General features: G+C 36.4%; 1 protein-coding gene across 1 annotated transcript in view; it reads right to left on the bottom strand.

Annotated features, from left to right (window-relative positions):
• CDH7 (cadherin 7) overlaps positions 1 to 18,685 on the bottom strand; it is a 130,683-nt gene that overhangs the window by 21,278 nt on the left and 90,720 nt on the right. Inside the window, exons 8-11 of the mRNA XM_027576285.2 lie at positions 12,836 to 12,972; positions 11,893 to 12,014; positions 11,116 to 11,233; positions 7,837 to 8,088 (exon numbers count right to left, since the gene is read on the bottom strand). Of these exons, the coding sequence (XP_027432086.1) occupies positions 7,837 to 8,088; positions 11,116 to 11,233; positions 11,893 to 12,014; positions 12,836 to 12,972 (629 nt within the window). The remainder of the gene's footprint in view (positions 1 to 7,836; positions 8,089 to 11,115; positions 11,234 to 11,892; positions 12,015 to 12,835; positions 12,973 to 18,685) is intronic.

The following is an 18,685-nucleotide window of genomic DNA, read 5'->3' as shown; positions in this document are numbered from 1 at the left end:
GAAAGGGGTCCTCTAAGCAAAGAGAGAGCCTAAAAGTAACATAGACCAGAAAGGAACAAAGACAATATACAGTAACAGTCACCTTACAGGAAATACAGTGGCACTAAATTCATATCTTTCAATAGTTACCCTGAATGTAAATGGGCTAAATGCCCCAATCAAAAGACACAGCATATCAGACTGGACAAAAACAAGACCCATCGTTAGGCTGTCTGCAAGAGAATCATTTTAGAACCGAAGACACCTCCAGATTGAAAGTGAGGGGGTGGGAAACCATTTACCATGCTAATGGATACCAAAAGAAAGCTGGGGTGACAATCCTTATATCAGACAAATTAGATTTTAAACCAAAGACTATAATAAGAGATGAGGAAGGGCACTATTTCATACTTAAAGGGTCTATCCAAAATGAAGATCTAACAATTGTAAATATCTATGACCTTAAAATGGGGGCAGCCAATTATATAAGCCAATTAATAACAAAAGCAAAGAAACACATCGACAAAAATACAATAATAGTAGGGAACTTTAACAACCCCCTCACTGAAATGGACAGATCATCTAAGCAAAAGATCAACAAGGAAATAAAGACTTTGTTTATTTTTTATTATTATGTTAATCACCATACATCATTAGTTTTTTATGTAGTGTGGAAATAAAGACTTTAAATGACACACTGGACCAAATGGACTTCACAGATATATCCAGAACATTCCATCCCAAAGCAACAGAATACACATTCTTCTCTAGTGCCCACAAAACACTCTCCAGAATAGATCACATCCTAGGTCACAAATCAGGTCTCAACCAGTACCAAATGATTGGGATCATTCCTGCATATTTTCAGACCACTATGCTTGAAACTAGAACTCAATCCCAAGAGGAAAGTCGGGAAGAACTCAAATATATGGAGGCTAAAACATCCTCCTAAAGAATGAATGGGTCAACCAGGAAATTAAAGAAGAATTTAAAAAATTCATGGAAACCAATGAAGATGAAAACACAACGGTTCAAAATCTTTGGGATGCAACAGAGGCGGTCCTAAGAGGAAAGTATATAGCAATACAAGACTTTCTCAAAAAACAAGAAAGGTCTCAAATACACAACCTAACCCTACACCTAAAGGAACTGGAGAAAGAATAGCAAATAAAGCCTAAACCCAGCAGGAGAAGAGAAAGAGTAAAGATAAGAGCAGAAATCAATGAAATAGAAACCAAAAGAACAGTAGAACAGATCAACGAAACTAGGAGCTAATTCTTTGAAAGAATTAATAAGATTGATATACCCCTGGCCAGACTTATCAAAAAGAAAAGAGAAAGGACCCATATAAATAATAAGAATGAAAGAGGAGAGATCACAACCAACACCAAAGAAATACAAACAATTATAAGAACATATTATGAGCAACTCTATGCCAGCAAATTAGATAACCTGGAAGAAATGGATGCATTCCTAGAGACGTAGAAACTACCAAAAGTGAACCAGGAAAAAAGAGAAAACCTGAACAGACCTATAACCACTAAGGAAATTGAAGCAGTCATCAAAAATCTCCCAACAAACAAGAGCCCAGGGCCAGATGGCTTCCAAGGAGAATTCCACCAAACACTTCAAGAAGAATTAATTCCTATTCTTCTGAAACCGTTCCAAAAAATAAAAATGGAAGGGAAACTTCCAAACTCATTTTATGAGACCACCATTACCTTGATCCCAAAACCAGACAAAGACCCCATCAAAAAGGAGAATTACAGACCAATATCCCTGATGAACATGGATGCAAAAAATATCACCAAAATACTAGCCAATAGGATCCAAGAGTACATTAAAAGGATTATTCACCATGACCCAGTGGGATTTATTCCTGGGCTGCAAGTTTGGTTCAACATGCGCAAATCAATCATAAAAGAAAGACAAGAAGCATATGATCCTCTCAATAGATGCAGAAAAAGCATTTGACAAAGTACAGCATCCTTTCTTGATCAAAACTCTTCAGAGTGTAGGGATAGAGGGTACATACCTCAATATCATAAAAGCCATCTATGAAAAACCCACAGCGAATATCATTCTCATTGGGGAAAAAACTGAGAGCTTTCCCCCTACGGTCAGGAACATGGCAGGGATGTCCACTATCACCACTGCTAGTCAACATAGTACTAGATGTCCTAGCCACAGCAATCAGACAACAAAAAGAAATAAAAGGCATCTGAATCAGCAAAGAAGTCAAACTCTCACTCTTTGCAGATGATATGATACTTTATGTGGAAAACCCAAAAGACTCCACCCCAAAACTGCTAAAACCCATACAGGAATTCAGTAAAGTGGCAGGATATAAAATCAATGCACAAAAATCAGTGGCATTTCTAAACACCAACAACAAGACAGAAGAAAGAAAAGTTAAGGAGTCGATCCCATTTACAATTGCATTCAAAACCATAAGACACCTAGGGATAAATCTAACCAAAGAGGCAAAGAATCTGTACTCAGAAAACTATAAAATACTCATGAAAAAAATTGAGGAAGACACAAAAAATGGAAAAATGTTCCACGCTCATGGATTGGAAGAACAAATATTGTGAAGATGTCAATGCTACCTAGAGCAATCTACACATTTCATGCAATCCCTATCAAAATACCATCAACTTTTTTCAAAGAAATAGAACAAATAATCCTAAAATTTGTATGGAACCAGAAAAGATCCCAAATAGCCAGAGGAAGGTTGAAAAAGAAAAGCAAAAAGCTGGTGGCATCACAATTCCAGACTTCAAGCTCTATTACAAACTCTAATCCTCAAAACAGTATGCACTGGCACCAAAACAGAAACATAGATCAATGGAACAGAATAGAGAGCCCAGAAATGGACCCTCAACTCTATGTTCAACTCATCTTTGACAAAGCAGAAACGAATGTCCAATGGAAAAATGACAGTCTCTTCAACAAACGGTGCTGGGAAAATTGGACAGCCACATGCAGAAGAATGAAACTGGACCATTTCCTTACACCACACACAAAAATAGACTCAAAATGGATGAAAGACCTAAATGTGAGACAGGAATCCATCAAAATCTTAGAGAGCACAGGCAGCAAGCTCTTCGACCTCAGCCACAGCAATTTCTTCCTAGAAACATCACCAAAGGCAAGGGAAGCAAAGGCAAAAATGAACTATTGGGACTTCATCAAGATAAAAAGCTTTTGCACAACAAAAGAAACTGTCAACAAAAGCAAAAGACAACCAACAGAATGGGAGAAGATATTTGCAAATGACATATTAGATAAAGGGCTAGTATCCAAAATCTATACAGAACTTATCAAACTCAACACCCAAAGAACAAATAATCCAATCAAGAAATGGGCAGAGGACATGAACAGACTTTTTTCCAAAGAAGACATCCAAATGGCCAACAGACACATGAAAAAGTGCTCAACATCACTCTGCATCAGGGAAATCCAAATCAAAACCTCAATGAGATACCACCTCACACCAGTCAGAATGGCTAAAATTAACAAGCCAGAAAATGACAGATGTTGGCCTGGATGCAGAGAAAGGGGAACCGTCCTACACTGTTTGTGAGAATGCAAGCTGGTGCAGCCACTCTGGAAAACAGTATGGAGGTTCCTCGAAAAGTTGAAAATAGAGCTACCGTATGACCCGGCAATTGCACTACTCAGTATTTAGCCCAAAGATAAAAATGTAGTGATCTGAAGGGGTACGTGTACCCCAGTGTTTATAGCAGCAATGTCCACAATAGCCAAACTATGGAAAGTGCCAAGATGTCCATCAACAGATGAATGGATAAAGAAGATGTCGTATATATATACAATGGAATATTATGCAGCCATCAAAAAAAAAAACAAAAACAAAATTTTCCATTTTCAACCACATGGATGGAACTAGAGGGTATTATGCTAAGTGAAATAAGTCAATCAGGGAAAGACACGCATCATATGATCTCACTGATATGAGGGATTCTTAATCTCCGGACATAAACTGAGGTTTGCTGGGGTGGTGGGGGATGGGACGGATGGGGTGGTTGGGTGATAGACATTGGGGAGTATATGTGCTATGGTGAGCGCTGTGAATTCTGTAAGACTGATGAATCACAGACCTGTACCCCTGGAACAAATAATACATTGTATGTTTTAAAGAAAGAAGAAGAAGAAGAAGATAGTAGGAAGGGAAAAATGAAGAGGGGGAATCTGAGGGAGAGACGAACCATGAGAGACTGTGGACTCTGAGAAACACACTGAGGGTTCTAGAGGGGAGGGGGTGGGGGAATGGGTTAGCCTGGTGATCGGTATTAAAGAGGGCACATATTGAAAAAAAAATAACCATATATGTCCACAATTATGAACTTAACTATGATAAAAATGCATAAGAAAATTGGTGTTGGGGTAGGGCTCAGTCTGGGTGGCTCAGTCTGTTAAGCCTCTGACTCTTGATTTTGGCTCAGGTCATGATCTCAGAGTCGTGAGGTGGAGCCCCATATCGGGCTCTGTGCTGAGCATGGAGCCTGCTTATGATTCTCTCTCCCTCTGCCCTTTCCCTTGCTTGCATGCTCTCTCTCTCTCTCAATAAATAAATAAAATCTTAAAAATTGGTGTGGCAAAAGTATTTAGTCAAACATTAGAATACTAAAGTATTTTCCATATACTGATGAAATGGTTCTACTTGCAAAATAATCACATCTGATTGATAACTTTATCATGAACTTTTAATATGACCACAATCTCTCCCATTCGAGTTATATTCAATGTAAATAAAGGAAACTTCAGGCTCTAATTTTGGGGTCTCTTTTATTTAGAAAATTCAGGTACAAAATAAATTAGAAAGGGTGAGAACAAAGTTGGGATGGGAGAAAACTCAGGAAATAGTTCACCCGTAAAAGTAGAAGGACACAAACATGAAGTCGACATGACCAACTTCAGACAACATGACTTTCCAATTCTGAGAAAGGACTACGTGTGAACAATTTTGAAGAAAAAAAAAATTTCAAGGTGTATTTTCTTTGTAGTTTAATCCAAAAGCAGTGATAAGGAGACCTAGAATCTTATGACATAATGGCCATTAACTTGTTAGATGAAATCCTGAAATCCTCGAACCCAGTTTTATTTCCCTTTTCCCTTCTGCAAAGTGCAGAGGTTTGGGCTAGAATTGATTTCTATGATGCCTTGCAGCACGAATATTCTGGAAACTTCAGGACATCCCTTTCTCTCATCTTACAAATAGTTTTAATTTGAAACATCACTGGAAAACAAACTTGCCATACAGGGAAGCACCTTTTCTTCGGGGTTAAAAGCCCAGGTGCTTCTCTAGTTTCATCCTTATAGATTGAACTAGATTCTCAAGTAGTTCTTCCCTATTTCCATCCCTTTACCTTGCTTTTTTTTTTTAAGCCATTTTTTTAAGATATTTTATTTATTCATTTGAGAGGGAGAGAGAGAGAAAGAGAGAGCACGAGCGGGGTGGGGGAGAGATTCAAAAAAGAGAGGGAGAAGCAGATTCCCTGAGTGGGGAGCCGACATGGGGACTCGATCCCAGGACCCTGAGATCATAACCTGAGCCAAAGGCAGGCACTTAACCGACTGAGCCACCCAGGCGCCCCTACCCTGCTTTTTTCTAGCAATATTTATTTAGAAGCCTAAAAATGTTGAGTTACAAATCCTGTTATCTAGTGTCTAGGAACAAAACCCACCTCACCTCTTGAAGTGTAAAGGTCACTTGTGCACTAGAAGTCGTGATCCATGTCAGGCTGGATATCCCACCCACACCACCCCACCCAAAAACGCGGTCATGTTGGCTTTGGCACATGTTGTGTGAAAACCCAGAGTCTGTAATTGAGGAGACAGAGCCAAAAAAACATGCAACGTCCTGATCATCTGTTTCTAAAGACTCGGGAAATAAGGCATAAAAAGACTCAATTCTGAACAGGAATACCAGTAATTGAACACACTGATTACTGAGCCAAGTCCTCACTGAGAAATGAAAGCCACTAGTCCTCAAATGAATTTCAGTACAATAGGCTCTGTTTGGACTTCTGTTTTGGTAGACTTGGAGAAACTTTGAAAGATGAGTAAAATATAAGACATAAACACCTTATCCTAAGAAGCGGAAGAGGTATTCCTAGTCTGGTATTTGTCAAAGGAAAATGCTCAAATATAAATAAATTTTGACAAAATCCACAAAAACCTATAATCTTACCCCAAGACAAATGTATACACACACACACTCTTATATGTCATATGCAAGAATGAAATCTGTAAAACTCTATTTCACTTATTTTCAGTGACAGCTAGGTAATGATTCTTCATTAGAACCATCAAGCCACTTAACCTGCAAGGAATCCTTAGGTCAATGGTAAAAGTATATTCTAACAATGAAGTAGGCTTCATTAGATAGACAGCCTTAAAAAAATGTCAAAGGTAATTAATTGTTGGGTGTGATTAAATCGTGAGGAATACAATTTTATCTTACTTGTTTGAAGTACGACATAATCTAAATTGTCTGTGATAAACTGGCCAGGTTAAGTTCAAAAAGAGTCATCCATATACCATCCGCCTTTGCAATGGTTCTATCTTTTTCAAAATTTACTCTAGTCCTTTGTATTCTATTCTAATCAGGCTTTAACTGAGAATTACTTACCATTTCTAATGAATTTGAGACTTTCCACCACCTGTGTGAAGCTATTTGAAAAAAAAGTTTTTTTTCCTTTCTAGATTTATTTGGTTAGCTGAGGTTATTGAAGTCAGTAACTTCCATTTGTATGAGATCATTTACAGTGTATTAGTAACTAGGTCTTAGCTTGGTTAATAGGTTGAGAATTCAGTTCATCAATAACACTTAAAAGTTATTGCATGTGCACTATATGGTAGGCACATGATTATCTCATTTAATTTTTACAACAACCTTACAGTCTAGTTCTATTATTTTTCCCTTCTAGACTAAGTAGTCCAGCTTTATTATGTTCCCCTGGTGAAAAGCTAGTATATGTTGGGAGCAGTAATAAAAGTTAGGTTTACTGAACTTCATAAATCTTGTTTTTAAACATTACACAATGATGACTCACATTGCCAAATTCAGCTCTTACAAAAATCTATTATAAATGGGTTCACAAATTATATTAGACCCTAAGAAAACACACAGTACAGTCTCCAATGTAATATTAAACACTTGTTGTCCTTGATGTAGGAAGTTCTACTCTGATAGACAATATAGCTAAGGAATAAACCCATTACTCAATGCCCATGTTGGATGTCTCCCAATTTTTAAAAGGGTACTGCATAATCTCTTATAAAACTAATTCTAATATGTTATAAATCTTATTTAACTGTGCAATAAAGTAATCATGGAGAGTATAATTAAATATGCTAATTCTTGGGAAATTATAACTTTTGCATTGCTGAAATTGCAATCTTTTCAAATTTGTGAATAATTTAAAAATCTACCTTAAATCTTTTCTGAAAAGAGGTGGGATATCAAGCCATAATTTCTGAAGTAATCACATTATCAAAACAACATAGAAAATATTCTGGTCTAAAATATCTCCTCTGTAGGGTATTCTAAAACAAACAGCTGGGACACGGTAAATTTGAAAAAAAAAATAAGTTTAAACAGTCATTTATCTTTACTGTTGTTTTAAAAATGAAATTGATATTTTTTCCGAGTTGTATTTTAAATATACTACTGGAAAGTGTGGCCAACGAACGTGGGTTTCTCATTGAACAAAAACCATCGAACAGAATTCTTGCATATGTTCTCAAAAAGGTACTAAAGGCAAAAGAGAAGAGAAAGGTCATGATATCTGGTTGGTGTGAATGCTCTTACAGCGCAAGCGCAGTACCTACCCAGTAATGTCAAGACACAGGCGAGTATCGCGATCAAGGCTCCTGTGCTGAGACCCGCGGGTAGAACGTAGGCTTCCGCATTGCAGGTCTGGGCGATCCCATCGGCATCACAGTCGCAGACGCGGATGGTGAGAGTGTTGGTGCTGCTGAGGGAAGGCGATCCACTGTCCACGATGAAGATCGGCAGATAGTAAACAGATTGTTCTTGTCTCCGGAAGCCATTTCTCCTGGTGAGAATGGAAGCTGTGTTGTCTAGGATAGAGAAAACAAATGTGTAACAAAATTTCTGATGGACTAGTCCTGCCAAACTTACCTGATTTAAGGGGGGTGGGGGGCTGGGCAAAATAGGTGAAAGGGATTAAGAGGTACAGACTTCTAGAAGAAAAACACACACACACACAAATTTATGTGATTTAAGTCATTGGGTTAAGTGTCTTTTGTCAGAGAGCTCTATTACCCAGTACTGGTTCATTTTAATACATTTTAATGGATTTACGTCATGCTACACAATTATGACCAAAGGAAACGGTTATCAAGTAAAACTGAATATGAAAATTTTTGTTCATCACTTAACTGCAAGTTTGTAAAAATTACATAGAATACACCCTTTTCTCCTAAATTTCAAACCATACACTTACAAAGAGGGTGATTCAAATTAACAGGATAAATATTTTTGCAGCATAATCAGATAACACAAATAAAAATCCCAATCCATCCTCTCCTTGACAAGTTCCAAACCCAATATAGAAACAAGTAAAATAAGACAATCCAGCTTTATTCGAATTAAGTATACATAGATATTCAGGAAAGGAATTATTGTGTAGTTTTTAAAAATCCATATTGGTATATATCATTACCCAAACTGCATATATATAAACACTTTGTTGGTGATAAAATAGTCATTTGTGTTTAATTTATATTCAATATTCTATTTTATCTAACATTTAATTATGAAGCTTTTACCAGTTATCAATGTCTGTATCACATAACTGTGATTTCTATATCAGAAATAATTTTTATCTACTAGCAATTTACCCAGCTACTGTCTTAATTAACTAGAGAATTTATGTGATCCTTTAAATTTATAGCAATTAAAACATAAAGAAGGAAAACAGGATCATAGTTTCATCTAGTGTACTTTAATATGTATCTCCATTCCAAGCTATCAAAAAGATATTTATCCAAAGTTTATCATAAAAGAATTAACAATGCTCTAATCAAAGAGCAAGCTGAACTCTATTCTATCCAAAGAGAACAAAACAAGAAGCTTACAGGAGACTGGAGAAAACATATAACGTCCAATTATAGATGTGGCATGTATAAAACTGATTTTCAGGTTCCATCCGGTAAGTTTTTATGTAAACAAATCTTTTAAGACATGAATTTCAGGTGTTCATTAAAAATCTATACATGGAGTTGTAGAAGGATATTATTTTCAGTATGTTTCCATACACTTAATAGTAATACACGTGTCTATTTTTTACCTCCCAATCATTAAGATATATGTATTCATGATTTGATACACAAAGTTTTTTCAAAGCTGTTGAATTGTAATCTAACATGACTGGCATCAAATAGCATGCGTGTACACACACACACACACACACACACACACACACACACACACACAATGGATTGTGAAGCACATGCATAAATGGCCAGTATGTGAAAGATAGCCCTATTCTCAGGAAGGAGATCATAAAATTCAACATGTTCTCTATGCAGTTCCTATGATGGAAGCTAATATAAGAACTGATCCTCTCCAAGGTACATGCTAGGGAGCTCTGGTCTTGACTTAGGGAAATCTTTCAATTGTGCAGCAGTGGGGATGTCCTATAAACCCATACATTTTAGTTCAACAATTGTGGTGGTAATGGATGATGACACATGGGGGAAATATTCAGACTCTTCTTGGCAAGGTCATAAAATCCTCTCTCTACACTTGTGCTAGATGAATCCAAGTGCTGAGAACTGTCCCAAATATGATTAATCCACAGAGTCTGGGATTACCCACATAGAGAATGCTCTTCCTTTTATATTACTAAAGGGACAAGATAGTGTTCTCATTTAAGCAGAGAGTGGGATCAGGAAAACTATTATTTTCAGATTGAATTTTTGAGGTCAAAGTTGGATTTTCTACACTAAAGAAGATGGCAGCTTCAGGCAAAAAGCACTTATCATGTCCACCTTCTGAGTAAGTCTTTTTAGATGAGTCAGTGTTTGACTAGCAAATCTATTTCTACATTTTTTTTTCCTGAAACCTGATTCACATATTCAACCCAAAGGAATTACATTTTCTGTATTGGTGGAGAATACTCCTCTCTCTCTCTCTATATATATATCAGTTGAAAATGCCCTTCTGTTAAAATAAATACCTTGAATGAAAACACCTGTGAATATATAAATTCAAAATTAGAGAACAAATGGCAGGTTCTCCTACTTTAAAAGTTCTTATAATTGTCCATGTGTTGTCTATAATGACATATATATAAAATTATCTATGTTGTTTATATATAAAATAATTGTTTATATATGCCTATATCAGTCTATATATATTTATAAAATGTAAATATTATATATGTGTGTCTCTGTGTATATATATATTTTTTTTTAAGCAAAAATGTGTGTGTGTGTGTGTATTTTTTTAAGCAAAACCAGAATATACTTACAGGTACTTATAAAAATATTCTATAATGAAACTTAGGGAACTGATAAGAGTGTTTAGCTTTGAAGCAGAGAAATGAGATTGAGGATGACAGGAAACTCTTTTGTTCTTTTTATGCTTCCTTGCATCAGGAATATATCTTTTAATTATTTGCAGGGATTACTTCTATTTTTTTGTTAAAAATAAAAGAATAACTGATGCTACTATTGAAAATATTAAGTCAAAGTTGATTTAGGTTGATATCAAACTGGAAATACCAATTATTTTCCTAATGTCTCAAGTTATATTTATGTAGTATATAGCCTTATTAACACATTTAGCTGGCTCTCAAAGGTCTAGAAGAAAAGTCAGAGAGAGATGTTTCTGTCTTCTCCCCTATTTGGTTTTAGGCCTGAAATGATTTAAGTAGCAGCTGCTTCTTCATGACAGCAAATCCATAGATAAAAATTACTTGAGGGGCTCATTGCCCTTTAATTAACATCCTTGCTTGTGTGTGTGTGTGTGTGTGTTTGTGTGTGTGTGTGTATCTCCATAATCAGCATTCCTGAGCAAGAAAAAGTAGTTGCTTAGAGAGTTTGTACCTGCTGCCTCCACTGGTGACAATAATTCCTTACCTTTGTTATCTTTCAATGAAAAGTTGTGGTTATTTGTTGCATCAGTTGTTAAGCTGAAATAAAACTGGTGTCCATTGGATGGCTCATCTTTATCAACAGCACTGATCTTCTGGATAACCTAGGGATGTAGAATTCAAAAACATGAAAGCACATTGCTGTGCTCTGCTGCGTTCTGTGCTGCAGGACAGAGCAATTTTATACCTTATAATAAATACCATCCTCCAGGGGGGAGGGACCAGATGTACTAATATGAACCCAATCTAAAAAGGGCTCTGAAAAACCAATCATGTCCCTTTGAAATTTCATGTTTGCATTTACTTTTGCGAACCTGAGAAAGAAGCTGTACCAACTGATGACACCAGCCCAGTACACATCACAAAACCCCGAACAATAAGGATAGATAGAACAAACCACACCAAGATTAAACTATACTTAATTCTTACAAGTTCAAGGTACGTAAGCCCTGCTGTGTAAAACGGGGAACAGCCCAATCAAGCTTCACATGCTAGATTTCTCCTTAAAAGAGTCAAAGCCCTCAACCATTTACCATGGCTTTTACAATGTTTACCCTTCTTCTTGAGAAATTTCATCATCCCAATTAAACCAGAATTTTAAAGTTCCTTCAATATTAGTTTATGCTACACATCAAAGTGTTAGTTTTGCTGAGACATGCTGATTATGTTTTATCTTAAAGCTGGCAGAATTTCAAAGGCAACTGCAGCTGGATATTTTTAAAGAAATCACAAGCTAGGAGCCTGGTGTGCTGAAAGCTCTTACCTGCCCTGGCTGGGCATTTTCACACACAGTGGTCTCATAGTCCATAGCAAATTCAGGGGCATTGTCATTGATGTCAAGTATAGTAATGGCCACATAGCCTCTTCCGACTTGAGATGGATTCTCTAATAAAGAGGAAAATGTCTTACCATTTACTCTGAGAGTAAAGCTATTTTCCATTGCCATTTACTCAAGCAACTCCTATTAAAAACAATTAGAATTATTCAAAATGGTTTGCCTCTTAAATCATGATTCTAATAAGAAAATGACCAAACCGTGAATGAAATCTAGAAACATAACACTATAGACTTCAAAGAAAGCAACAGAAAATTTGATCTAAATATCATATATATGTATAGTACATGTGTATATTTATTTGAGTCCCTGATGAGAAAATCATTGAAAGAAAGGACCAATAAACCATGAATTTCAATATTCTTTGAAGCTAGAGTACAGAATTGTATGACTATACACATATATTATATACGTATTATCTATGCACATATACTATATACATAGATAATATACATAACATATTATGCATCATTCTTTCAATATTTTTATTATAAGGGGCTAAAATCAGTTCAATATCAATATGCTTATCTGTGTGTATTGGTTTGAGATCAAGTTACTACTTTTTGTAAGCTCTTGGACCGACTTTATATCATAGATGCAGCTTATGAAATAAGACTATAATACAATAGGAAGCCATTGGAAGGTAACTCAGGCCCATTATTTTACAGTAATCTCTTTTCATTAACTTTGTGAGTATTGGCAAATAAATGATATAAATATATTTCACAGCTTGAAATTAGGGATTTTGAAGATTTTGCTCAATTAACATAAGCATGTAATATAACTCAAGCAGAAATTAGCACCTCATGACAACCCATTCTCTACTCTCAATGACCTCCATCCTAATTTAATGTTACACCTTACAACTTACGGCTCTCCATTGCAAGAACTGTGATATTATGAACAGCATTTGTCTCTCGATCCAAAGATTTGGCAGTTGTAATAACTCCACTGTTGGCATCAATATTGAAGTATCTCTCCAAGTCTGTGTTTCTGTCAATTGAATACCTAATTGAACATTAAAAAAGAAAGAAAAAAATACTTCAATATTTGTTTGATTACAGTTTGCTAAATTTATTTCATTAATTGCATAACCAACCACCAAATCCTGCTGACTCCACAATCTGTCATATATTAGTAACATAAATACGTGCTTAGTTTAAAGCTTCACCAATGTTATACTCGGTTCATAACTGCTTGTCGGTAATCTTTTTGCTTTTCTGTCAGTAAAAAATAAATACCCTTGTATAGATATCTTCACAGTGGATTGTTGAACTAATGAACTTCAAATTTATTTTATTATTATTTTGGCTCCCCAAAATCATTTACAAAAGATTTAGTAGCCCTTGCCATGGTTATAGGTCCCTCTAAAAAGAAACAGACGTAGACATCTTGCCCATTCACATACACATAGTAACTTCTTTTGTCTTGACAACACCAGCCTAATCTTAATCCTCCAACTTTTTTTAATTAATTGATTTATTTTTGATGTAGGGTTCCATGATTCATTGTTTGTGTATAACACCCAGTGCTCCTTTCAATATGTGCCCTCTTTAATACCCATCACCAGGCTAACCCATCCCACCATGCCCCTCCCCTCTAGAACCCTCAGTTTGTTTCTCAGAGTCCATAGTCTCTCATGATTTGTCTCCCCCTCTGATTTCTTCCCCTTCATTTTTCCCTTCCTACTTTTTTTTTTTAACATATAATGTATTATTTGTTTCAGAGGTACAGGTCTGTGATTCAACAGTCTTACACAATTCACAGCACTCACCGTAGCACAACTCTCCCCAATGTCTATCACCCAGCCACTCCATCCCTCCAACCCCCCACCACTCCAGCAACCCTCAGTTTGTTTCCTGAGATTAAGAATTCCTCATATCAGTGAGATCATATGATACATGTCTTTCTCTGATTGACTTATTTTGCTTAGCATACTTAATCCCCCAACTTTTAAAAAATTTCTCACTCAGGATCTTGACCAGGATTCCATAGATATGTTTCAAGGTAGAACCCTTAAAATTACATGAATATTTTGGTGTGTAGAAGCGTTTTCTCACAATATCTGCTATCCAAATGTTAGTGAAAAATGTTCCACCTATATTCTAATTCCATTATGCTGTTATTTGTTCCATACACAAAATTCACCCACCTCCAATTAATGACTATCTTCAAACACCGCAACCCCACCCCGAGTGGTTCTAGTTGAGTGAAGGAATCTCATTTAAAAGCAAACAATTAAACAAAAGAACAGATAAGCAAACACATACCAATTTAAGAATGTATTTTATGTTTCCATAGTTTTCCAACTACTATTATTAAATAGAATCATCTACTTCTAGTCTGCTGTATTATAAAATGCTAGAAACATAGCAAACATAGCAAGGAAAGAGGAGGCATTAGAAAATATTAGAAAATTAACCACAAACTAACAAATACTGTCTTTGTCCAGCAATACGTATTTAGGTATTAAGAATATTAGGAACTTATTTTCTGATGGTTTCTATTTTCTTGATAGCATATGAAACAAGGTTATCAGCTGAGGGAGCAAAGAGGAGAAGGTAGTTTGAGAAGGAGAGAGAAGTCATTTATTGTAAGGGACAGAAATATATATAAATACACACATGCACACAGAATAAGGAATGTATAATGGAATGGCTATGCATTGTGGATTGGCACTTTGAAATTTATGTTCATCAATTTAATGTGAGATCAGTCATCCTGCCTATCTGTCTTGCTCTGTGTCACCCATGTGTTTGAAGGTACACAGAGAGCATAGGGTTGGGTTTAACTAGTCATGGACAATGGAAAGAGAGAGAGGAGTAGAGATGATAGGGGCATGCACACAGGAGTGATAATAATGAAGGTCCATGGTATAGAAGTTCATAAGAAAGCATTAAGGAAATAAGGGAAGATAGATTGATATTGAGAAGATTCTGATAGCATCAGGTTGCAGAACTGCTAGAGTGGGAGGTGGTGGACAAGGAATGAGATCCTTGAAGTAGATTTTCAGTAGCAGCATATATATGAGGGCTGAAAAGTCAAGAGTATGTTTTTAAAAGTCTATGACTAAATCAAGGCAGAAGAACAGATCACTGGAGTCAAGAAGACCAAGAAAATAAAAGGCCAACATGTTTAATGAGTCATTGGTATAATTTAATCAGTTACCAATCATCATGCCAGGAGTTTTTATGGGAAAGAATAAAATGATCCAGGGACTAAAATCTTCATTGAATTAATGTGATTACTGTATATTTGGTGGTTGATGGCAACATGGAAGATTCTAAGTCTGATGATGCATTCCACAGAAGAGTTGAGGGCTTTGAAGGAAAAAGAAAATTAAATTGTTTGAAATGATAATGGCAGTACAAACAAAATGTACTCACACTTCCAAGATCTGTGGTACATGGGACATGAGAAAAATAAATCTTACTTGAGTTTCTCCCTACCCTCTTACCATCAATTATTATAGCTGAAGTGTTTTTATTTATATCAAAATCAAATTGTTCCACTTATTCTGCACATCCCATTTGCTCTGACCTTCTCAAAAACGTTTTTCCTTGGAATAAGATATTTTCCCTCTGTATTTTATCTGAATTGAAAGCAAGTATGTTTTCTACTTTAAAAAACAAATTTCCTCTATGTGTGTCCAGTTCATCATTGGCCTTCATATCGTCAAATCCATTGTTCACCTCTCTATTCTTTTCTTACTCTCTCATTCAAATATACTATGATTGACCACTGACTCCTCCTTAAAACACATTCTCCATTTGCTTTATTAATACCACATATTCTCTGTGTTTTTCCTACTTCACTGTCCGCTCCTTTGTAGTCACCTTGGCTGATTCACTTTCCTCTTCATGACTTCTCTTTACTTAAGCTCCTGCGGGTCCTCTTCTCTTCTTTATATAAAATGCTTTTCCGTTGAAATTTATACAGTCCCATGGCTTAAGTAACTTCTATACTTTTGGTTACTCCCAAAATTACATAAAATCTCATTGGCCCACCAGACTTATATATTGAATTACCTGCTTAATTTCACCACATGGATATACAACATGAACTGAAATGTAGCACGTCCCAACTGATATTATAACTCCTACCACCTCCCAAACCCTCACCTCCCCTACTCTTTCTTTTCCAAGCAAATGATACCATTAATCACTTGATTGCTCAAACCAAAAATCTAGAATTTGTTGGTGACTTGTTTTTCTCCCTTACTTTTGCATCCAGTTTCTTAGCAACTCCCAATGACCACATGTTGTAGCCTAGATTTTGCATCATTTTATTCCTTATCAACATACATAGGAGAAAACCAACAAATTGGTCTCCTAGAAATGATAAAGGGAGTCAGAGCAGATGTAGGAAGAGAATAAGCTGTTGGCTTGAGAAGAGATAGAAGATCTTGGCAAGGACACGGAGGACACAAACTGTCTAGAACATTCTGGATGGCGGTTATGCTTCTTAATCCCCAGGACTTGGGATCACCCAGAATTAAAGGAGTTCCCTATTTTCTACCAGCCCCTCTAGATATACAAAAAAACTAGATTTTATATATAAGGCATTCACTACTGTATGAAGTTACCTGAGAAAAGCAATCCCTCAGTCAGGAAAAATAAAATATGGGCACTCTTTAGAGTGAGAGGTACATGTCTCTCAGGAGGGCTGACTGAGTCAAAAGAAAAGGAAGACTCTAAAGAAGTTTGGAGGAGCACACTCTTTGCAGTTCTGCACCTACTGGCCTCGGCATTGAAATGTTTGATGGCCTGAGTCAACTAGAGGCTGAGCAGAAAGGAAGCGGATTGGTGTTTCTCTAATCACATACCAAAGTGAATGTCAGTGCATCTTCTAGTGCTGTTAGCGGTGTGTGGACTCACAACAATTCCTCTAGTTTCTGCAAATTACAGCCTAAAAAAATCTTGGCCTCTTTCAATATATATATTTTGGAGTAACCAATTAGAGAGATCACCTCTGTATTTTTATTGCTACAGTAATTAAAGCTTCTGGTCTATCCATTTACTAGTCAGACAGCTCAAAATCTTAATATCTTAATATCCAGTCTCAATCCTCAAACCAACAACTATATTTGCTAGTCTCCTATGTAGATGTGGTATTGGTTCCTTGATATTGAAGTTTTAGCAAATGAGATGAAAGTTGTTGAGTCAAGCATCACTGAAAAACTCCTTAAATGATAGGACAGAGCTGTTAATTCAGCTGGCATTTGATTTCTGCCCCTTCCCCTCCATCACACCTGGGACATGAACACAATGGGATGTGGTCCAAAAGCCAAGTTGTAAATATGAGGTGATGAGTGTTTGATATGAGAAGCCAAGGCCCTTGATGACATTACACTGCCAAATCGTCAGTCCTTGGGTATATAGCTCCAGACTTCTCATTAGTAAGTCATTAGTGTAAAGCTTTGTTGCTACTAGCCAAACACAATTTCTAACTAGGGCAAGCAGGTAATATTATTATGGTATTTCAGTATTGGATACTAAAGTCTCACAGTTGGTTGTTGATGGAGCCAAGACTCAGAACCATGTCATCTGAGCCATCTTCCCATTATATACCACCACCAGACTTATATATTGAATTACCTGCTTAATTTCACCACATGGATATACAACATGAACTGAAATGTAGCATGTCCCAACTGACATTATAACTCCTACCACCTTATTTATTACCTATAAATAAGCTTTTAGTCCCTGCCACTTACAACTCTACAATTCAGCTTCTTTTCACTTTTTCCCTATGCTCTCCTATCTAAAACTGTGGGTCAAACTGATGTTTTAACTGATTTATAAAAAGATCATGTGTATCTCCATTTCTTATTCTTTTTTTTTTCCATTTCTTAATCTTATGCGTATCCTCATGTTGGTCTTCCTGTACTCCATTCTTCCTCCTTTCCAATTATTTTAGTTCTGTGTTCCTTGAAGATAGTCCTCTACCAGTAAGGCGGCAAGCCTCTCCAATTACATTAAGAAAAAAGTTTTTTTTTTTTTTTTTTTTTTTTTTAAATACTCAGGGAGTCTCCAAGGCCCTGGATATGGAGCAGGCACAGAGGGGTTGTCTTGCCTTCTCTAACTCATCCCCGTCTTTCCCATCTTTGAATGCCCTTAGAGCCCTCACACCTGAGACTTAATTGCCATCCTGGAAAACTGCGCTCCTGCCTAAAATCAGAGACCCTCAGGCCTGAGTTTTGGGGCTTTGCTTGTGGAGAAGAGCAAATGGTTTAGAATGTGGTTGGTTTATTTGTGGGGGAAAGGAAGGCTCATGGGACAGAGTCCTGCCATAGATCATTTTGAAGAAAATGGGTAATGGTTTTAGAAAGAAAGCCCAAGAATAGTATCAGAAAGCAGAGAGATTTAAACCTAAAAGCTAAGATTTTTAAATTTTTACCAACCCAACAGTTTTCTTCATCCTCAATCCACACACCTCGCCCCTGCCCCCACAATATCAAGTTTCACTTATATCACACTAGTAATAATTTTGGAAATTATCATAAAAATAATGTAGTATGATGTGATGTGACTATGGGACCCCAGGATTAGAAGTCAGGAGACCCTGGGATATTAGCACCTAGCTTGATCTGACTACTTGTGGGACTACCATTTAATCCCTCAGCTCAAATTTATTAATCAGTAAAGTGAGTTGAAATAGAGATCTCTAAAATTTTGTATGTGGCTGATCTTAGCAATTGTCCTACATTATCACAGAG

Source organism: Zalophus californianus, chromosome 14 (assembly GCF_009762305.2).
Source record: "Zalophus californianus isolate mZalCal1 chromosome 14, mZalCal1.pri.v2, whole genome shotgun sequence".
Classification (NCBI taxonomy): domain Eukaryota; kingdom Metazoa; phylum Chordata; class Mammalia; order Carnivora; family Otariidae; genus Zalophus; species Zalophus californianus.
The sequence above is the reverse complement of the archived record's forward strand: the minus strand, read 5'-3'. Positions and strand labels throughout refer to the sequence as shown.